The sequence below is a fragment of the Malassezia vespertilionis genome, chromosome 1 (assembly GCF_029542925.1).
Source record: "Malassezia vespertilionis chromosome 1, complete sequence".
Taxonomy (NCBI): domain Eukaryota; kingdom Fungi; phylum Basidiomycota; class Malasseziomycetes; order Malasseziales; family Malasseziaceae; genus Malassezia; species Malassezia vespertilionis.
Window position 1 is genome coordinate 1,223,336 of NC_079247.1, and position 20,731 is coordinate 1,244,066.

Here is a 20,731-nt window from a genome sequence, read left to right on the forward strand (position 1 = left end):
CTGCCCGACCCGCACCCGTACCAACGCGGAGAAGCACACGTGGCTCCACGTGATCAACGAAGATTTCGCAGCCGTGCAGCCGCATTTTCGCCATGCTGCGACCTGTCGGGCGCGCGCTGGCGCAGTGCAGATATGCGTCGAGCAGTGCAAAAGGAAAAAGCAGCGTTCCGCTGTCTTCTGCATTGATGGTTACGCGAGCGCCAGTGCTGCAGCGGGACCCCACCGCCTTTGAGCGCGAGTATTACCGTTTCAATGTAGAGCTGGCCAACCGACTGCAGCAGCCATTTCCGCGCGACCTATACTTTAAAAAAGGATCTGCAGCTGGCGCACGTTTTGACGAGTATTACACTGCGCTGCAAAAAACATGGGAGGTTAAGCCAGAGACAAAAGGCCTTGCGAATGACGCAGGCAAAGGCGTTGCCTCCTCTGAGTCAGACTCCACCCTCTACCAAACACTTCCCCGCACCACAGAAGCGGACAAAAATCACGATACACACAGCCTCGAGCGCGCGCTGGACCGGACACTCTACCTAGTTGTCTCCACAAAAGGCGCTCAAGCACCCAAGTGGGCTTTTCCTGCCCAGCGTTTGCCCGACCAACGCACAAGCATAGATACGTTGCACGGCACGGCAATGAACGGTGTCTTGGAGACGTTCGGTGATACCATGGATTTATGGCTTGTAAGCAAATTGCCAATCGCAGTGGTGCATTCTAGCCACGGGAACAAGGCACGTCACAGCAACACTCACACCAGACATACATTCTTCGCGCGCGCATCCTTGCTGGAAAACCCGCGCCTGCGTCCAAGGACGTAGATTTTGCGTGGCTTACCAAGGAGGAAATCCAGCAGCGCCTTGCCGATGATGGCAGCCAAGAGTCGAGCCAGTACTGGGAAAAGATTGAGGGTCTCTTGGACCCCTAGTCGCATCAGCGTGCCACTATATATCTTTGACGCATAGACTTGTAGCACCCAGCGCTCCAGCGTGGTGCGCCAAAGCCACGTGGTTTGCGTCCTCCGCGACGTGGCGCCGAAATTGCCTTTCTCTCACGTACGATGGCTGCACCGTATGAGCAATCCGCGCAGCAGCCGCCCGGATCGCTCGGAGATCTGTCAAACGACGCTGCCTCAAACTCATGTGGCGCTCGGCGTGCCTTGACGCATGTAGTGCAGTTGAAGGATATTCATCTGCACGCATTGCACGCAATTCGGCACTTTTTGCGGACGCGTAGCAGCTACGACGTGCTCCCCGTGTCGTTCCGGCTGGTCGTGCTTGATACCAAGCTCACGATCAGGTCCGCATTGGACGTCATGTTTCGCGCAAATGTCGTTTCAGCACCGACTTGGCGCTCGACGCTAGCCGAAGACGATCCCGCTTCTACGAAACACGATCCGTCGTCGTCCATGTACGAGAGTCGCGCCGATGGACGACCTGGATTTTCAGGCATGATCACAGTGAATGACATTATCCACCTTATTCAATACTACTACCATACCGCTTCTAATTACGACTCGGCGAGCCTGGATCTTGAAACGCTTCGCCTAGAACGCTTGCGCGAGATTGAGCAGACGCTCGATGTGCCGCCGCCGCCATTGCTTTGGATCGGTCCTTTGCGGTCACTTGCAGAGGCAGGGGAGGTGCTTGTACGCACACATGCACGGCGTATTCCCTTGCTGGACCAGGACGAGAAGAGCGGGATTGAGACAGTGGTGAGCGTCCTTACCCAGTACCGTCTGCTAAAATTCATTGCGATGAACTGCAGAGAGACGAGCGGTCTGCGCGCAAGTATCGGATCCTTGGGCATCGGCACGTTTACCTATGCACACTTGCTAGAGCGGCGGCGCAGGACGCCTCATGCTCGCCTGCGCATGGGTCCGCCGCCGCCCGACCATGCATCTCCGTACTGGCCGCTGCAGACCGCGACGCTAGACACGACTGTGTTTGACGTTGTCCACATGTTTAGCGAGAAGGGGATCAGCGCCGTACCCATTCTCGACGATGCTGGCGACGTCGTTGACCTATACGAATCTGTCGACGTAATTACGTTGCTGCGTACCGGTGCATACTACCAGTTGGATCTTACTATCCGCCAGGCATTGGAGCGCCGCCCCGCCGACTACGGCGACATCGCTTGCTGCACCTCGGACGACTCTCTCGCCAACATTTTCGCTCTCCTCAAGCTGCGTCGCGTGCACAGAGTGCTCGTTCTCGAGCCCCAGGAAGCACTAAGTCCATTGGCCGCCTCACCGACACCCGCACCTAGTCTGAGACGGTGCGATTCGACGAGCTCGGAACGAATGCCCATCCCTACACGAGCCAAAGGCAAGCTCGTTGGCTTGCTATGCCTCTCTGACGTGCTGCGCTACATTATCGGGAGCCCACAAGGCAGTGCCAATGTTGGCAACACCCCCGCGTCCAGCTCCACACCCACCACTGCGCAAAGCTCTGAGAACGACTCGCCCAGTTTGGGCACACCGCCATAGTGCGCCGACTGTACCCACGATTTGGTCAATTATCTATTCCCATTAAATGCGCGTATAGGCAGACACTACAGGCTGCTCCCCGCCGCTCAGTTCCGTAGAACGCTGCGCATGCACGTCTCCGTCTATAATTGTCTCGTCGGGCAAGTGGCCGAGGCGGTATATCTCGCGGCGGAGCCAGCGAGTGACGCGTTCCAAGTGCTGGGGAAAGAGAATTTCGGCGCGCGCCGCACGGTCCTCTTCAAATGCATCCGGCAGCGCGTCTTGCACTTGCAGCGCGTCTTTGTCTATGGCCAGCTCTGGCCGGCCTTCTTCGGCTGTGTCGTCTCCGCGCTTAGTCTTGTCGATGGGCGTCTTGCGTTTCACACCGCCAATTGCACCCCAGCCGCCGCCCCAGACATTGCGCCAAACCGCTCCGGAGAGACGCACATTATCAGTGGCCAAACCCTCGTCGTACGCAATCATAGAACCGCGGTGCTGCAAATGCAAATCTTTCATGTAGCCTTTCACAAGGCGCGATGTTTGTACGCCAAACCGCTCGCGCATGCGCGATTCCGTGTCGATGAAAAAGTGATTCACAAGTTCTTGTGCGTAAGTCTGCGCCTCGTCCTTCGGAAGTGCACGGAAACGGCTAAGCAGGAGAAATATATGCAGGTTTGTCAGCTGGAACCACGTCTGGAAAGAGGCAGGAAGCGCGCATTCCTTGTACCAGAAATGCGCCTCCGCTTGTGCCCGCGTCGCACATCGGTCGTACAAGTCGCCGGTGACCTTGATAGCTTTGCTGCGGACAAAGTTGTAGCCCATTACACGGCCGACTCCTTTGACCAACGACACAGTGAGCGGGTTGTATGGCTCTTGGGCTGGCGCAGGGGTCGGAGGCGAAAGCGGCGCGAGGTTGCGCCGCAACAGCGATTCACGCGCACGCCCACGGCGCTTATTTAAAGAAGCATCACTGTTCTCACGTATCCCACCTATTGCGCGTGCATTCACCGTAATGCGGCGCTCTAGCAGCGCGACAGAACGCAAAAGATGCATGCTGGTTGGCATTTGCAGGACGAGAAGTGCTTTTCCTTGTACACGTGACATGTCCGTGCTCGTTCTTGGCCTTCATGCCGCGTCGACGCAGCCAGTTTCGGCCGTGCATCGATCTGCATCATGGCAAGGTAAAGCAGATTGTAGGAGGTACTTTGTGCGACGAGCCGGGTCAAGGGGAGAAGAGTTTGTCATTGCGCACCAATTTCGTCGCAGAGCATCCGTCTGCCTACTACGCCGAGCTGTACAAGCAACACGACTTGCGCGGCGGCCATATTATCAAGCTTGGCCCTGGCAATGATGCCGCTGCCAAAGAGGCCATTGCTGCATGGCCAAATGGGATGCATGTGGGCGGTGGGATTGATGCGACGAACGCCAAAGCGTGGATTGACCAAGGTGCAGAGAAGGTGATTGTCACCTCCTACCTTTTCCCGAATTGCACATTTTCCATGGCCAGGCTTTTGGAGCTAGAGCGGGTTGTAGGCAAGGAGCGGCTCGTCGTCGATATCAGCTGCCGGCGGCGCGAGAATGGATGGGTCGTCGCAATGAACCGATGGCAGGATCTTACCGACATGGTACTCAGCAAGGAATCGCTTGATACCGTTTCTGCACACTGCAGCGAGCTGCTTATTCATGCAGCCGATGTCGAAGGTCTGTGCCAAGGGATCGATGAGGAGCTTGTACAAAAACTGGGCGAATGGGCCACGATTCCCGCGACGTACGCCGGCGGCGCGCGCCGTACGTACTTTATGAAAGCTTACGACAGATATCGAGGACTTGGAACTGATTGATCGGCTCTCGAATGGCAGCGTCGACCTCACGTTCGGTAGCGCACTCGATATTTTTGGCGGCACCGGCGTCACCCTGGCCAGTCTTGTAGCTCGACGCGATCGTGCTCCATAGTCACGTGACTACCCGTTGTTGCGCGCGGCGCACCGCTTGCCTTTGCTCGTGATGGATGCCTATCTCGCACAGGCGGCCCCGAACGGGCAGCCTGTCATGTCGCTTTCCGACATTTTGCAGCAGTCACGTAAGCTGACGAACCAGATTGGACGCGACTCAGATCTTCCTCCTATCCAGCTTGGTATTGATCAAATTGAGAGCCAGAGCCGCAAGCTGGCGAGCAAGAGTGTGCGCAATGGTAATTCATCTGCCGAAGCACGCGCGCATTATCTTCTTGCGAGCGGCGGAATTGATGCTGCACAGCTTGCAAACAGCATTCAGCATACCAATATTGCAAACACATTTGAGCCGCTACAGCCAGTGTACGACACAGACATCGAGGGCTACGTTCGCCATGAGCACGAGCAGATCATTTTGAGCATGATTGAAGAGAGCCGCCAGCAGACACTGGATGATTTCCAGCAGGGTCTGGGCAAAAATTTGGCGCACGACTGGCAAGTGCAAAAGAAGCGCATTTCGGAAGAGTTGGGCCAACACCGCGTCGAGCAAGGCAGTGTGAGTTTTGCGCAGTCTGTATCCTCCAAGGATGCGCTCCGCGAAAGCGTTGCATCTAATGATAGCCCCGCATACACCTCCCTCTTGCACAGCCGCATGATCCGCTACGATACCGTGGTCGTACGTTTAAATCGTGCGCGCGTAGAAAACGAGCCGATCCCGCTTATCCATGCGTTTATGGAGACCGCCGAGTCATTTACTCAGGAACCTACTCGCAAGCGCGGCATACTGGATACGTGGACGATTCTCAAGTACATGGTCCACGAGTCCGGTACGGATATGGGCACGGGCCTACCCAAACCTGTAAAGGAGCGCGAGTACGCGGCCAGTTACTTGGACCTAGATGCATTTCACTCGGAATCTGGCTCTGCGATGCGCCAGAAGTGGGTTCAGAGTGCGTGTGCGTACCTTGAGGCGCAGTTTGCCGAGCACATGGAGCAAGTCATCGCCGCCAATCCACTCAAGGCACAGCGCGGCGGCGTGCCTACTGTCCGTGCGACCGTTTCCGCCTTTCTCCGTGTTTTGCTCAAGACCCCTCAAGGTGCGTGGGGCGGCGGTGTGGACCGCGAAATGGATCTGGGCACAGAAACGCCGCTCTGGGCGCAACTCTTTTATCTCTTGCGGATCGGCAAAAAATCTGAGGCATTCATGTGTGCGCAAGAGAATGAGGCCACGCTTTCGCATGTGGACCCATCATTTCTCACCTTTTTCAAGGCGTGGCTCGATGCGCCAAATCGTCAGCTGGCGCGGACTATGCGCGATCCATGCATGGCCGAATATGTCTCTCGATTCAGGAGTGTACCGTTGGAAGCACAGGACCCATACCACTATGCACTTTATCGTCTCATGGGCCGCTTTGATGTCGCAAAGAAATTTCCTGCCGCACTCGTTTCCAGCACGGAAAATTGGCTCTGGCTGCAGCTTTCGATGGTGACAGAAAGTGCGTCCAAGGTCGAGGCGCAAGATTCCACCCTGCGACCCTGTTCGCTGCAAGACCTTGCAAACAAGTTGGAAAAGTATGGTGAGGCGTACTTTGACCCCAAAGGCAACCGGCCGCTGCACTACTTCCAGCTCCTCTTGCTTGTCGGTCAATTTGAGAGAGCCGTTGGATTTTTGCACACGCGTCTCGCTTTCCAAGTAGACGTTGTGCAATTTGCCATTGCCCTGACCTACTATGGTCTTTTGCGCGTACCTTCCTTGGCCAACACGTCGCAGTTTGACCTTGTGACCATCGCGGAGACGAACCACGGATTGGTCACTTACCTGGACTTTAGCAAGTTAATCCAGCGATATACGCGCGCTTTTTCACAATCCAGCGCGCGCGACGCGCTCGAATATATCAGTTTATTGTGCTTGAATGCGGATGCGCCGCCGCCGATCGGCGAAGCGCAAGTCGCGCGATGCCACGAGCTTGTGCGTAGCCTTTTGCTGGAAGCTACCTCTACCGGCTTTGTCGAGTTATTGGGCGATGTACGCACCGACGGCGCTAAAGTGCCCGGTTTGATCGAACAGAGCCACGCTCTGCTGCATTTGCGCGACAAGCGCGACTTTTTGAACAAGATTGTCCAATTCGCAGCAACGCAGTGCGAGCGCGAGCAGCGCTTCGCCGACGCAATTCTATTGTACAACCACGTCGGTGAATACGACACTGTTCTCTCAGTGCTTAACCGTCAACTTGGCGCGACATTGATGGAGCCCGCGAATGTGCACGAGTGGCAGACGAACGTGGACGCAGGCTCACCCGCGAGCCTTTCTGCGGTCTCCAACATTGTCACGCTTGCACGGAGTATCCTCACGAGCTACGAGCAGCAATTTGGCTACCAGAGCGCCAAGAGCGAAGTGTGCCACACCTTGCTGGGCCTGAAGAAGGCTGTGTCTCTTTACCACGATAATCAACTGCAGCCTGCGCTGCAAGCATTCGAAGCGCAGCGCGTGCTTCCTCTGGATCCAGAAGCACGCAAGGATGTCGTTTCCATCACACGCAAAGCAGAAGACTTTAAAAACTACGACGAAAACCTCACGAAAAACTTTTCCGAGATTGTCTTGATGGCCATGACCATTCTTTACAAACTTCACCAGGAGCTCAAGAATTCGCTTACACGTACTGGCTCGGGGGTATGTGTTGATATGACTAACACCAGACACTCTACGAATACCGCAGCCAAGCGCGTGCATTGATGATGTGGGCAGGCATGCTTCGTTTCCGCATGAGCAACGAAACGTACAGCCAGCTGACAAGGCTCGATGTCTATGTATGTATAGCAATTGCTCACCAAACCAGGTCCATTAATTAATACTTCGCAGTTATCTACAGCCTCAGGAGAGACGGGTAGTCGACAATTGGCTTTGCAGCGCGTGCGTGTCCGGCGAGCTGGACTCCATGCCCGCATTCCGCCCGGCAGGAGACGAGGCCAGCGGACTAATGGGTTTCATCGCGTCCTGCACGTCCTGCTCTAACCGCTGGAGCGCGGCAGGCAAGTCGCGTTCGTGCTCAGTGCGCTCGATCGGCTCTGTCGGCTGGGAAAGCATGGCTATCTCGATTTCGCCTTGGGTGATCATGCCTTCAAGCCAGGGATGCTTTAGCGCTTCTTGTGCGGATGCACGCTCGGATGGATTCAGCCGAAGCATGGGGAGCAAAAAGGAGCTGAGCTGGTTTGCCTTCTCAAAGGGGAGCAGATACTTTTCCTGTAGCACAGAAATTAGTGGCCAGTACCGCAGCTTGTGGATATGCTTCGGCTCCCCTTTACGATTAAATATCTCCGCACTGTACTTGCCGGAGAAAGCAAGGCTCTTGGGAAAATCGCCGAGTAGCTCAATAATTTGCGCGATGTGGTCGTCGTCTTTGTTGTATTTCGCGCCTGCGGCAGGGTCGAAGAGGTAATCGCCCGTGAGCAGCTCAAAAAACATAGCGCTTGCGCTCCACAGATCGGCGGTAGTGCCCCACTTGGCGCCGAGGATAGCTTCGGGGCATCGGTATTGGCGGGTTTGGATATCATTGGTAAAATGGTGGTCCGTCCAGCACGCATTCCCCAGATCAGCAATTTTCACAGTAATGCACTCCAGCGAGGTGGGGTCGTAAGGCGGTGGCGGCGGGAGTATCGTTGGGTCACCCGCTGCCGGTGCTGGGCGCATATCATCGTCCATCGCGGTGGGGCCAGAGGTGGAGGTATTGGCCGAGTCGGTGGACATTTCCATCGTCTCCACATAGGATCGCGCGCTTTGCTCGCCCAGGTGCGCAGTGGTCGGTGGACTCGCATCGTCGGCGACTTTGCGCGCCTGCTGCGAGAGGAGCGAAGGTCCTTTTTGTACAGGAAAAGGCAGCTTGCCGCCAAACGCCATCCCACCCGGCTTGTCTATCGGAGAGTGGATGTTTGAGGCGTTGGGAGGTAGTACAGAGCTTGCCAGGCTATTGGGGCCGGACATGTACGAGTTCGATGCGGTGGAAGCCAAAGAATCCTGGTCGTTGGTACTTTCGGCGGGATCGAGCCGGCCATTTGGCTTGTCGAGCTTTGACATGCCAAAGACGAGCTTGTCAAACATGGGACTCGAGCCGAGGCTGCTGCTCGGGCTTGGCAAAGGCATAGAGCTCGTGATAAACACGGGGTCACGTCGGGGTGTTTGTGTGCCTCCGCGCCCTTGGCTGGGGGGAACGCCGACCAATTTTGTCGGCACAGCCATCGGGTTCGTACGCAGTTCTGCCTCCACGACGGCTTCAACATCCTCGATACAGATGAGCACATTTTCAGGTTTCAGGTCCGTGTGGATAATGCCACAGCTCCGGTGCATATAGTCAAGCGCGAGCAGAACCTGTTTCGCAATTTGTTTCACGTTGTGGATGGGTACACCACGGTGTTGGTAGCGCTTGATAAGGCCAAGCAAGTTCTCGCCAAGCACCTCAAAAACCATACACACGTGCGAGCCATTCGGTCCTCGGTGGCGGAAATGGTCAAGCATGGCAACGCAGTGGCGGTTTCCTGGGTGTGACCGATCGGCAGAGACCACTCGCTGCAGTAGCTTAATCTCGTCCATCGCTGTTTCCGTATAGTGCGGCGCAGACTTGACCACTTTTAGCGCAACGTGGCGTTTTGCACTGTACAGTTAGTTATCGGTGCGCAAATACGTACACCGTGTCTTTTGCGAGCCACACTGTGGAAAAGTGGCCCCATCCAAGCTTGCGGACAATTACGTAGCGTCCGTTTGAAAACTGGTCGCCGACGTGTACGGGGTGGTATCCACCCCGGCAATAGTCCTCGTAGTCTTCTTCGTCCTCTGTGAGGACAGAGCCGGCATCCTCAGAGCCACCTTGCCCAGAGTTGCCGCTCGCGCTGTCCGATACGAGATCACTATCGCGCATGGCCAGCGGAGATGCACTTGGTGATCCTGACCCAGCGGCACCCATGAAGATTGGCACAGCCATTGATCCCATGTTCGATTGGTTTTGATCCGCACTCACAACTGTTGGTCGCGGGACACTCGTGGACGGTGTCGCGGCTGGTTGTGGTATAGCAAGTTCGTGGGCAACCGATGTGGTCGTGCTGCTAGTGGTGGTCGGACGCAGTCGAGATAAACTAGCGTGTGAGATGCGATCGCGATAGTTGACCTACTTTCCTAAACTGTCGCTTGGTTGTGCAGGCGAGGCCATTAGTGCAGTGCCACAGTGTGGGCGTGCGTAGTCTGACAAATCGACGGGATTTGACGATAGATAAAGCCCAAGCCAGCGTGTACTATAGTGGCGCATCGTGATTGGTTCAAATATTTTGCCTGCCCAAACGTGTCAGATTGCAATTTTGAATCGACACCACGTTGGTATCCAAAAAACTAAAAACGCGCTGCTGTGCACTGAATGCTTGAGCAAGCGCGTGTTGGTGCACGTTTGGCATTGCTGAAACAATGGTGCGTATTTTCGCGGGCACGGTGTCTTACGCTTTGCAGTGGTCAGCTGTGCAAGCCGTCCGCGTGTCCCGATGGAGTCTATTTGACATCCAATGCTGACGATTTTATGCGTAAGTACATGCTCGCGTCACCGACTGATGCCAGGGTGGAATGGCGTTTTATTTGCGCATTCAGGAAGCTATATCGCGGGGGTATTTCGGTTTAGTGTGCAGTTTGCATTGGAGAATGGAGCATTGGCGCTTCCAAGCGTTTTTTTCCCACCCATTCTTTTGCATCCGCTAGTCGAGCCCGCTTCTGGACGGCTAAACATACTGCCTTTTGTTTCGCTAGCGGAAGATGCAGGGTGGTGTACCATGCCCGAGGAACCCACCTTTCTCACCTCACTGTTGTATTATATTCACGACTGCTTCACAAAGTCCATGATTGATCAAGTTGTAGAGCCATGGGCACTGAATAACAACATGTACAAGTACGACCGCGCTTGAAACTGACACACAAGTTTATACCATACGAACGCTGCCCTATTTGAGCGACTCGCACAGCAGTCGGTCAGCTTGTCCACGACGCAGCTTGGCCTCTTTGACACTCTGGCCGGCAGCGGAATTCCAGGAGACGTGGATCTTGTGCAGCTCACCGCATCTTCACAACAGGATATCGACCCCGAATCTGTCGCTTTCCAGTTTCAAGAAATTAGCGATGCGCACGTAGCGCAAATCCGCGACGAAATCTTGGCGTAGTGATTCACAACACCTTTAGTAAACACGGGTTTGTAGCCTCGCCGCATCGACACTTTTTTAGCGCACAGCGCATCTCATGACTGCGGACGCGAAGCGACGTCCGAAGCGCAAGCGTGTGCGCAAATCGCGCACCGCAGTAGTAAGCTCTTCTGACAGCTCTTCCTCCGACGAATCCGCTGCGCCAACGCTGGCAAAGTCGAGTGCGCCTGCACGAGGCGGCGACGATTCCGACGCAAGCGTTGGTTTTGACGAAGAGTCTAATGAGCACGATGTGCAGGTACTGGACGATGCCGTACTGGAAGAGGGACTGGAACCGCCTACATTGCACCTTTCGTTTGACGAGGGGCCCGAAACGTCGCGCCGCAATACCACGAAAAGGCTGGCCGATGACCAGATGGCCATGTTGACGACAGAGTCGATCTCGGAGCAGCTGCAGCAAAAACAGCGCAATACGTTTAGGACACTATGGATGCAAGCAGTGACGGAAGAGTTTGGCGATGAGCTGGATGCGATGCGTCAGGACGATCCGCGGCTCAGCACAGAAACGACGACGACCAGCAGTGCTACCTCGCGACTCCCTTTACTTATCGATGCCTTGTCTTTTGGTAGCGAGGTATTCCCCGGTGCACAAGATACAGCAGGTCCCGGTAGCCAGGCCGTGGATGAAGTAGCGCTCGCATTGCCGGCATAACATTGCATCTCTATAGAGTGTACGATAGGGTGGATAAAAATCGAACCGAGTACGAACGCGATTGCTAATGAATCACAAATATCTCCCTCACAGATGGAAAGTGGTGCGAGGGTACTTTGCCGTCTTGGCAGCCGCAGCGTCGGCAAAGAAGAACACATTGCCAGGCGTGTATGGACGCACGCGACTTGCAGGCAGACCAAGTTTAGCGTCATCAAGTACTTTGGCGAGCATTTCCTGCTTACCAGCACCAGCCAAAACAAACGCCGCATGGTGTGCGTGGTTCAGCACAGGGTAGGTAAACGTGACGCGAGTAGAAGGCGGCTTGGGCGAATCGGTGATGGGAGCCACCCAGCGGGACTGCTCGCCAAGCAACGGGTGGTTGGGAAACAAGCTGCAAGTGTGACCATCGGGGCCCATCCCCAGCAAGATCAAGTCAAACACGGGGTTGCGCACCGAGTCCTTCTCCGCAAACTCTTGCACCAATTGCTTTTCGTATTGATCGGCAAGCTCCTCGGGATCGTCCAAGAGAGACTCGTCGATCGTGTAAATTTGATCACGTTGCAGCTCGGGGACCTTGGAAAAAAGCTCATTGTGCGCGAGGTAGTAGTTCGAATCTTCGTCGTTGAGCGGCACGAGACGCTCATCCGCAAAGAAAATTTGCCTGGTATTAGTACCTATCGTCCAACATACCAGTTCTCCCAGCGCACGGACTTATCATTGCGGTTAAGAAGTGCCTCAGCAAGCATCTTGGGCAAAGAGCCACCCGAGAGCGCGATGGTGAACTTGCCACGGCGTTCGACCGCCTCGTTTTGGGCCTGCACGGTAAGCAAGTTTGCATACGTACCTTGACGATGAAGTCGCCGAGAGCCTTGCTTAGCTCCCCAGTCGTGGGGAAATCATACAGAATCGGGTCCGACTGGACGACAACCGGTACCTCAGTTCCACGCATACTTGTCAGGCAACGTCAAGTACGCCACGACCCGAGCCTCGCACGATCCCGCCACGCCACGTGCCGCGCTCGGACGATCGGCAAGCAAATCGGGGAAGAGGTACGCTCGTCTTTTGGACGCAGCGTTCAAAAATGATGCAGCTTCCGCTGGCCCGGCACAGCTTGCGTCGCTTCAAATTAAATATACGTACGGTTACTTCATCCACAGCGAGGAGAAATGTTCCGCGGACTGTCCCTATCCATGCACGCCATGCCACGGTTGCACAGCTTCTCAACGAAGCTGCTTCGAACGAGGCTGGCGCATACTTTGCCGCGCGCGATAGCGAAGGCGTCCCATTTTCTCTGAGCGATACACTGAGCGCACCAAGTAAGGCCACATCAATCACATTTTTGCCTATAGAGGCAGAAGACAAGCTGGCGCAACGATCATTTTGGCTTTCCTCTGCGTTTATGCTGCATGCTGCGATGGAGCAAGTGCTGGGGCCAAATATACTAACATTCATGCCCACAGTCACGTCCAGTTTGGGAGATCAAGCAGATGGAGCCTCTGGATTTACGTACGAGGCCGTGCTTGCTGCACCAACCGCACCAGTCGAGCAAGGCGTCGACATGACCGAAACAAAGCGCAACATTGACGCAATGCTTGCACGCATGTTTGCAAGCTTGCACAGCGCGCCGAAAGTGAAAAAAGAAGATATTGCGTTGCTGGAGAAGTGCATCAAGCGGCTTGGTAATGACGGGCTAACGTTTACCAAATCACACGTTTCATGGTCAGAGGCGTGGGCTTTGTTTGCACATAACCCGCTCAAACTGCAAGCAATGCTTGCCTATGCTGACGATGCACAAGGCGTGCCGCTTGTGCGCTTGGAAAAGACGAACTTTGTGGATTTGTGGCCGTGGAACGTGGACGAAGCCGTGCTGTTGCGAAAAACAAAGCCCGTCAAGGCGGTCAAAGTTCTGGGCTGGTCCGCAGCCTCGCTTCCTCCCGAACTGAGCGGCATTGGTCTTTTACAAAATACCCAGCCGATGCTTCGCATTCGTGCTATTTCCTTCCCTTCAAATGCAGCATTGCAAGCATACAATACCAGCATCGCTGAATCTGAAAAGTCGGACCACCGACTTCTTGGGATCGCTCAGAGTCTCTTTTTCTCGCACGAGTCTTCGCCAGGAAGCCCATTTGTAATGCCGCATGGGATGCGCTTGATACGTAAGGTAGAACGTGTCATTCGCGACCTGTACGCCGCGTTTGGGTACGAAGAAGTCCAGACTCCGCAACTATACCGCAGCACACTCTGGAAACAAAGTGGACATTGGGACAAGTACCGCGAAGATATGTTCAGCGCCAAAGGATTTGCCGACGAGCCAGAAGAACATGCGAGCTGTGGTGCGCACGACCACCAAGCAAACTTGTTCGGGTTAAAGCCCATGAACTGCCCAGGCCATTGTGTCATGTTTGCTCACCAGCCGCGCTCGTACCGTGAACTGCCGCTCCGGCTTGCCGAGTTTAGTCCTTTGCACCGTAACGAAGCGTCGGGCGCCTTATCTGGCTTGACACGCGTGCGCCGCTTCCACCAAGACGATGCGCATGTTTTTTGTACGGCCGACCAAGTCGGTACAGAGATCCAAGCGATGCTGCACATGCTTGCCCTGGCGTACGGCGTCTTTGGTTTTGGCAATCGATTCGAGCTTGTACTGTCCACGCGCCCTGATAACTTTATCGGCGACATTGGCCTCTGGGAGCAAGCCGAGGACAGCTTGAAGCAAGCACTTGAAAAAAGCGGGCGGGCGTGGGCATTGAACCAAGGCGACGGTGCGTTTTACGGCCCCAAAATTGACATTCGTCTTGTCGATGCCATGGGCCGGAAACACCAAACAGCGACTATCCAGCTTGACTTCCAGCTTCCTGAGCGGTTTCAGCTTGAGTATGCGGTGCCGGAAGGAGGTAGTGAGGGACAGGGCACACACACCGGCCATGCACGCCCTGTCATGATCCACCGCGCGATTTTAGGCAGTTTTGAGCGGTTTCTTGCCATTTTGCTCGAGCAATGTCGGGGCTGGTGGCCGTTCTGGATGAGCCCGCGCCAAGCGGTGGTTATCCCTACGTTCAGCTCGACCGATACTCATGTCCAGGACAAGATTCTCGCGCATGCGAAACATGTACACCACGCCTTGAGCCATGGTGGAAAGACGGCAGACGATACCAAAAAGCGCCCATTTCTATCCCCGACCATGGCCGATCATGCGCTGCAAGTGCCTACGCGTTCACGCTTTGACGTGGAGCTGCCCACACTGTACTTAGATCCATCGGGCGATACACTTGGCAAAAAGGTGCGACAAGCCCAGCTGCACCGGTACAATTTCATGCTCATTGTGGGAGAGCAGGAGGCAGGGCAAAATACCGTTTCCCTTCGTATTCGCGACGAACGCAACGCGCCTGCTTGGCACACGAGTCTCGAGGCGGAGAACATGCAAGGCTCCGTTCCCAAAGCCAAAGTACAAGACATGATTCTTGACGCGATGCAGGCCACCTTTCCAGACAAATTCGCCGCCGATTGGACGCCATCGGTGGATCTCGGGCAATGGAGCGTGCCCGAACTGCATCGCTTGTTTGGCGTCTTGGATGCGTTGCATGTATAATAGGGTATATATATATACGAAATCTATGCGTACCAGCTCCGTCCGTTGCTCGTTTGCACATCGTCCTGCCGCGTGGGAATCGTTGGCTCGGTCACATTGTACAGCTCGACGAGCGCAGCCCATGTCTCCATATCCAATTCCAGGACAATCTGTCGTCGCATGACGCCCGCATTCCAGTCTTCTTCCGTAGGTTCGTAGGTGCTCATGAGCCGTGGATCGCCATTCTCTGCGTGCAAAATCGCCGCTTTCCCATCGCGGATCAAGAAGCTAACGTAAAACAAATTCTCCACCGAGTTGCTGAAACTGTGCGGATTCAGGGCAAACTGGAAAAGACACACGCCCTCGCCATCCCCGTCAGACTTTTCATCCAAAAGACGCGCAATTTCCATCACAACGTGCGAAGTCTCGTTCTCCGACTGTGCCAGGTCGTCGGCTTCGAGCTGCTGCGGCGCAATGTGCTCGGCGCCTGTATCCAGACGCGAAGACCGAGTCACTTTGCGGTGCTTTGGTGTGACTTGAAGTGGACCAAGCAAGCAATCGACTACAGGAGCCCGTCGTGCGTGCTGCGCCGCTATCGTACCGAGTTTGTCCCAATCCCACGATTCCGTGTCGCCCGAGGCCAATTCAGCCTCGAGTGCGTCCACAGCACGGCCATTTTCTCGGATATGCACGGCAGTGCCCCCTGCAAAATGCGCTACGCGCTGCATAAAGTCGTCCATGTCAAATGCGTCCGCGCCGACCCGCATAGTTCGCGACAATTCCGCGCCCATGTCGGACATATTCAAAAGGAACCGAGAATCCAGAATACCGTCAGTCGGTGCTTTCACTATGGTTAGTGCGCAATTCAACATGCCTTTGTGGTACAGCTCATCGCCTTGTTGGACCATGGAACCGAGCTCTGCAATGGTGTGTTCTGGGAGTGTGCGGCGCGTGTCTAGGTTAATTTTTGCTGGACTTACTTTGTGCAGACTCCAGCAATGCACGGTACCCTTTCTTAAGCTCGCGCTGTTCATTTTGGTTCTGGTTCGGGTCGTACGTAAAGGTTGGCGGGGTCGCAGACCCTGCAGACTCTTGCGCCTCCGCCATGGTGTTGCCGAGTGTGCTTTTGTTACATAAGCAATGTGGACAATGTTTCTACACGTGGGTATGGCGCAAGCAACACTTGCACTACTTGCGAATAAGACGCGAGACAAGATCGCGCTCGCGCAGTCGCTTGTTTGCGTACTCATGCTCGCCCGGAACTTGGGAATAGTATTTGACGAGCTTTTCGAGGATATTCGCAACTTTGACAGGCTGCGCTTGGGGGAATTTTTGGTTGCGGGCCAGAGGCGAGAGCGCATATTCGGATACGGATTCGGATAGAATCACTGCGAGCGTCTGCCTGATCTGCCCAAAAACACTGTCCATGCCCTCGATATGTAGTGCCTTGGCATGGTGGTACAGATAGGTCACATCCATCTCCATGTTGATTAGGCCATTCATATTGATCAGCTTCAGTTCTTTGTCGAGTAGCACTGAGTTCAAGAGTCGATTCGTGATGTGCATAAAACAAGACTTGAACGTCGCTGCTTTTGCATCGGGTGGCAAGAGCACAAGTGCACTGTCCATCATCGTTGTCAGCCAGTCGAGCAAGTCGCGCAGATAGCCCGAGGCGTGTTGCGTGCCTTGCCGACTGGTGGTTGGTGTCCAATCGTATTCTACCAGGTCCAAAAACTGATCCAGTTTAACAAAGAGCGCAGTATCAATACGTTTCTGAGCGATTTCCAGCGTGCCTTGCAGGTGTATCGATGCTTCGAGATCCAGCTTGCCGCCCCGGCCAGGATTGCGCGAATTGGCAAGCCACACTTCGAGCTCACGGCATGCAAGCTGGAAATGCTCGACATTTACAATGATTTGCGCGATTTGGCTCAGGTTGTGCGACTGCTCTACCGTGGTTCGAATATTCACACTGATCTGCTCCACGAGCAACTCGTCGAGTGACTGCTTCAGGATGCCGTCAATCTCGCGGTGGTGTTGGGTGAAGCCACTGGAGAAGTTGTAGTACTGCTCCACAAGGTTGCGAATGTCCATACAACATAGTGGGTAGGTCTGCGAAAAGGGCAGCGAGAGCGGAAATGGCAAGCGCTTGAGCGCATCGATTTCGTCCTGCTTGAGCCAACAGACACTAAACACCTTTCCAAGCTCGTCCGCGTCATTTACAATCATCGGTTGGTGCTGTGCCTCTTGCACGGCCTGCTGGAAGTCCACTGCAAAGCGATTCCGCAAGAGCTGTGCAAAGCGCGTAAACAGGTTCATCAGAAGCGCATTTAGCCGCGTCACGTTGAATTCCAAGCTCTCCATCGTGCGGATAAATGTTTGGACTGCAGACTTGGACTCCACAAACGCCTTGGCCTCTGTGCAGTCACGCAAGCCCCACTTGACCATCTCGACCACACGCTCGCATATCGTCTCCCACAGATCTTCGACTTCTGTGAGTGGGCGAAATCCCGGAGGGGAGGTATGCATCACATGGCTTTCTACTACAAAGTAGCCAACAATCTCTTCCAAAAGCGCCATGAGCTCTTTTCCCCCTTTTCGGATCACAAGGTCCTGCGAAAGAAGCAGGTTTGCTTGTGCTTTCCGGTCCTCTTGGTAGTGTGCCTGTAGCTTTTCACGCTGGTCCAAGACTTCGTAAATATGAATACATTGGTATAGAGGTTTGAAGTCGACCTGTACATGCTCATTGTTGAGGAAATCGACTTCGATCCGCTCGTTCACGACCTGTTCAATGGGGCTGTTGATCGCAGACATACGCAGCATGGGATCCTTTTGGCTCTTGTGTCGCCAGCGTTGTTGGCGGGTAACCATGGTTTCCAGCGCAATACGGCCTACGTTACCGCTCTTTTCGCGCACGTCAAACATCCAACCTTTGAGCTCCTTGGTAAGTTCTTGCCTTATACGCTCACGAGTATCGGGAATCAAGTCGCGCAACATGCGCGCAAACTCATGGTGCATCAGAGGCTTCAGGTGGACATTGCCGAGCTCATCCAAACGACGCAGTGCGGAGTAGTACTTGCCTTGTGATATCAGTTCTTCTACCAAGATATTCATCTCCAGCACATTCATACAATCCTGCAGCGTCTCAATCGCTTCATCAATGTTCTGTCCAGTCTTTTTCTTTTCAATCAATTCGCGCTTCTTGGTGCTTAGCGTCTTGCCGCTGCTCTGAATTTCCTGGTTCAACTCGTTGATCCTATGCTTCAAGCTGACCGACCCGGACCGCACAATAAGCAAGTCGTCCACAGAGGAGACAAACTCTTCGTGATTCTCGTTGCATACCACCTCGATCTCCTCGTCTTTTTGCCGCACAAACTTGCGCAAGTGCCGCAGGAACTCGTCCTGTTGCTGCGCCACGTCGAGGCGTTTAATAATCGGGCCAAGCTGCTCAACATTCTCGGTGTTGGATTCTAGGTCACTCAGCAGCGTCAGCTGCTGCAGTTGCGCTTCGAGCGAAATATGCGGCCCCGTTTTGCGACCCATCGCGCCTGAGGTGGTGCGGGCTCGCACCGAGCCCTGGGGCTTGTATGATCACGTGATACTCCACACAACCGTACGCGTCCTGGGAGGGCTTTGGCCAGTGCAGATGGCACACGAGAAAGAGGACTTTACTTACTCGTATGATGCTGACGAGACGTATGTGCCGTATGTGCCGTTGAAGCAACGCAAGCTGCAGGTGATGCAGCGATTGCACAAGCGGGCGAAAATAACCCCTCGAGCGGAACGCGCGGAAGATGGGGGGGAAAAGATGCCCAAACCGCCGAGCCTGCTGCAGGAAACGCTCGCGATGCGCGAGAAGCAGCAATACCACGCACAAGAAAAGACGCAGGCAGAAAAAGACGCAGAGGAGGAGCGCATGATTCTTGAAGCGCATACATCGCGCAGAAAATTGCAGAGCCACGCGGAGCTTGCACATGGCGTCCAGTACACAGAGCCGCTAAAGAGGTCATGGCGTCCTCCGCGATTTGTGCGGGATTGCGGAGAATGCGAAATAGAGGCGCTGCGCAGGAAACATCATGTGCTCACAGAAGGGAATTGTATTCCACCGCTGATTTCCAACTTTCGCGACATGAAAATCCCGCCGTGCGTGCTTGCGTATTTGCACCGCGAAAATATTCGCTCTCCCTCCCCCATCCAAATGCAGGGGCTTCCAACGGTTTTCTCCGGGCGCGATATGATTGGGATTGCATCTACAGGGTGTGGCAAAACACTTACGTTCAGCCTGCCACTTATCCTATTTGCCGCCGAGGCCGAGCGTCGCTTGCCGTTCAAGCACGAAGACGGCCCACTCGGCATCATTATATGTCCATCGCGTGAACTTGCCCGGCAAACATTTGACACTATTCGTGCGATTGCTCAAGCGCTGGCGCATGATGGGTATGCGGAGATCAGTGTGTTATTGTGCATTGGCGGTATTAGCATGGCTGACCAGGCCCATACCCTGCACAAAGGCTTCCACATTGTCGTTGCTACGCCAGGAAGACTCCAAGACATGCTTGCGCAACGCAAGTTTGGGCTTGCGGCGTGTAATTATCTGTGCTTGGACGAGGCGGACCGCATGATTGACCGCGGCTTTGAGGAAAGCATACGCGATATTATGAGCTACTTTACACAGCAGCGCCAAACGCTTTTATTTTCAGCGACAATGCCGAGAAAGATGCTTGACTTTGCCGAACAATCGCTCCTTCAGCCAGTCGTTGTGAATGTTGGGCGTGCTGGTGCGGCGAGCTTGGATGTGGTGCAGGAAGTCGAATACGTGAAGAATGAAGCCAAGATGGCGTACTTGCTCGAGAGCCTGCAAAAGACCGCGCCACCAGTGATCATCTTTAGTGATCAGAAGCACGAAGTGGACGACATTTACGAATACTTGCTGCTGAAAGGCGTCGAAGCTGTGGCGATCCATGGATCCAAGACGCAAGACGAACGCGAGTATGCGATGCAGAGTTTCAAAGAAGGGAACAAGGATGTGATGGTTGCCAGCAGCGTCGCGAGCAAAGGACTTGATTTCCACGACATCCAGCATGTGATCAATTATTCCATGCCCAAAGAAATCGAAGATTACGTGCATCAAATTGGGCGTACGGGAAGGGGCGGCAAGACGGGCGTTGCGACCACATTTGTGAATCACAGTGCTCCGGAGCAGACCTTGCTTGATCTGAAATATCTACTGATGGAAGCCAAGCAGCGCATTCCAGCATTCCTTTCAGAGATGCAGGACCCAAGGACGGGGATGCCAGCGGGATGTGGCTATTGTGGTGGCCTTGGGCACAACATCAAGGACTGCCCAAAATTGGAAAAAGAGCAACGACAGGCCCAGCCTGGGCTCACACGCATCGACCATGACGGGTACTAGCGATGGACGAATTGTCCTTATCTGTAGAATACATTACGAATTCCTGCTCTGGATATGCTGGCTGAGCCACGAGAGGCCCTCCTGCAGGCCCTCTCCGGTCAACGCGCAGCTGGGGTGGACAAACCAGGGCCGGTCCTCGATCGCGTTCAGCGCGAGTTTGTCGGTGAGCTCCGACGGAGAAATAGCTGTGCGTTAGGACCAATCCAACACGTACCGCCCGCGACGTCCTGTTTATTCGCAAACACGAGCAAAACACAGTTGCGCATCTCATGGTCGTTCAGAATACGGTGCAGCTCCTGCCGTGCCTCGTCCAATCTTGCACGGTCACGACTGTCCACCACAAAAATCAAGCCCTGCGTGCCCGTATAGTAGTGGCGCCACAAAGGCCGGATCTTGTCCTGCCCACCGACATCCTGCAATTAGATTCATTCTCAGCACGTACCCAAACATTAAACTTGATGTTTTT

General features: G+C 54.6%; 13 protein-coding genes across 13 annotated transcripts; 8 read left to right on the forward strand and 5 right to left on the reverse strand.

Annotated features, from left to right (window-relative positions):
• Positions 1–92: 92 nt before the first annotated feature.
• On the forward strand, positions 93–922 carry MVES1_000684 (uncharacterized protein; the record flags this gene model as incomplete). The annotated part of the gene is made up of 2 exons (XM_056205540.1): positions 93–680; positions 755–922. The coding sequence occupies 2 exons, from the start codon at positions 93–95 to the stop codon at positions 920–922; spliced, it is 756 nt and encodes a 251-aa protein (XP_056061515.1).
• A 132-nt stretch (positions 923–1,054) lies between these two features.
• On the forward strand, positions 1,055–2,482 carry SNF4 (AMP-activated serine/threonine-protein kinase regulatory subunit; the record flags this gene model as incomplete). Its single annotated transcript, XM_056205541.1, has 1 exon — positions 1,055–2,482. The coding sequence occupies one exon, from the start codon at positions 1,055–1,057 to the stop codon at positions 2,480–2,482; it is 1,428 nt and encodes a 475-aa protein (XP_056061516.1).
• A 42-nt stretch (positions 2,483–2,524) lies between these two features.
• Positions 2,525–3,526, reverse strand: cbp3 (beta-ketoacyl-[acyl-carrier-protein] synthase II; the record flags this gene model as incomplete). Its single annotated transcript, XM_056205542.1, has 1 exon — positions 2,525–3,526. The coding sequence occupies one exon, from the start codon at positions 3,524–3,526 to the stop codon at positions 2,525–2,527; it is 1,002 nt and encodes a 333-aa protein (XP_056061517.1).
• Positions 3,527–3,588: 62 nt separating this feature from the next.
• Positions 3,589–4,414, forward strand: HIS6 (1-(5-phosphoribosyl)-5[(5-phosphoribosylamino)methylideneamino]imidazole-4-carboxamidisomerase; the record flags this gene model as incomplete). Its single annotated transcript, XM_056205543.1, has 2 exons — positions 3,589–4,249; positions 4,278–4,414. The coding sequence occupies 2 exons, from the start codon at positions 3,589–3,591 to the stop codon at positions 4,412–4,414; spliced, it is 798 nt and encodes a 265-aa protein (XP_056061518.1).
• Positions 4,415–4,465: 51 nt separating this feature from the next.
• NIC96 (nuclear pore complex subunit) lies at positions 4,466–7,259 on the forward strand (the record flags this gene model as incomplete). Its single annotated transcript, XM_056205544.1, has 3 exons — positions 4,466–7,084; positions 7,111–7,221; positions 7,251–7,259. The coding sequence occupies 3 exons, from the start codon at positions 4,466–4,468 to the stop codon at positions 7,257–7,259; spliced, it is 2,739 nt and encodes a 912-aa protein (XP_056061519.1).
• Positions 7,260–7,285: 26 nt separating this feature from the next.
• Positions 7,286–9,323, reverse strand: SKY1 (non-specific serine/threonine protein kinase; the record flags this gene model as incomplete). Its single annotated transcript, XM_056205545.1, has 2 exons — positions 7,286–9,059; positions 9,094–9,323. The coding sequence occupies 2 exons, from the start codon at positions 9,321–9,323 to the stop codon at positions 7,286–7,288; spliced, it is 2,004 nt and encodes a 667-aa protein (XP_056061520.1).
• Positions 9,324–10,281: 958 nt separating this feature from the next.
• MVES1_000690 (uncharacterized protein) lies at positions 10,282–10,599 on the forward strand (the record flags this gene model as incomplete). The annotated part of the gene is made up of 2 exons (XM_056205546.1): positions 10,282–10,331; positions 10,362–10,599. 2 exons carry the CDS (start codon positions 10,282–10,284, stop codon positions 10,597–10,599), a joined length of 288 nt encoding a protein of 95 aa, XP_056061521.1.
• A 76-nt stretch (positions 10,600–10,675) lies between these two features.
• Positions 10,676–11,290, forward strand: MVES1_000691 (uncharacterized protein; the record flags this gene model as incomplete). Its single annotated transcript, XM_056205547.1, has 1 exon — positions 10,676–11,290. One exon carries the CDS (start codon positions 10,676–10,678, stop codon positions 11,288–11,290), a length of 615 nt encoding a protein of 204 aa, XP_056061522.1.
• Positions 11,291–11,377: 87 nt separating this feature from the next.
• Positions 11,378–12,239, reverse strand: SOL1 (6-phosphogluconolactonase; the record flags this gene model as incomplete). Its single annotated transcript, XM_056205548.1, has 3 exons — positions 11,378–11,951; positions 11,981–12,105; positions 12,135–12,239. 3 exons carry the CDS (start codon positions 12,237–12,239, stop codon positions 11,378–11,380), a joined length of 804 nt encoding a protein of 267 aa, XP_056061523.1.
• A 450-nt stretch (positions 12,240–12,689) lies between these two features.
• On the forward strand, positions 12,690–14,876 carry MST1 (threonine--tRNA ligase; the record flags this gene model as incomplete). The annotated part of the gene is made up of 1 exon (XM_056205549.1): positions 12,690–14,876. One exon carries the CDS (start codon positions 12,690–12,692, stop codon positions 14,874–14,876), a length of 2,187 nt encoding a protein of 728 aa, XP_056061524.1.
• Positions 14,877–14,899: 23 nt separating this feature from the next.
• MVES1_000694 (uncharacterized protein) lies at positions 14,900–15,962 on the reverse strand (the record flags this gene model as incomplete). The annotated part of the gene is made up of 3 exons (XM_056205550.1): positions 14,900–15,702; positions 15,730–15,810; positions 15,836–15,962. 3 exons carry the CDS (start codon positions 15,960–15,962, stop codon positions 14,900–14,902), a joined length of 1,011 nt encoding a protein of 336 aa, XP_056061525.1.
• An 81-nt stretch (positions 15,963–16,043) lies between these two features.
• SEC15 (Rab GTPase-binding exocyst subunit S15) lies at positions 16,044–18,395 on the reverse strand (the record flags this gene model as incomplete). Its single annotated transcript, XM_056205551.1, has 1 exon — positions 16,044–18,395. One exon carries the CDS (start codon positions 18,393–18,395, stop codon positions 16,044–16,046), a length of 2,352 nt encoding a protein of 783 aa, XP_056061526.1.
• A 103-nt stretch (positions 18,396–18,498) lies between these two features.
• On the forward strand, positions 18,499–20,265 carry MVES1_000696 (RNA helicase; the record flags this gene model as incomplete). Its single annotated transcript, XM_056205552.1, has 1 exon — positions 18,499–20,265. The coding sequence occupies one exon, from the start codon at positions 18,499–18,501 to the stop codon at positions 20,263–20,265; it is 1,767 nt and encodes a 588-aa protein (XP_056061527.1).
• Positions 20,266–20,731: the final 466 nt, after the last annotated feature.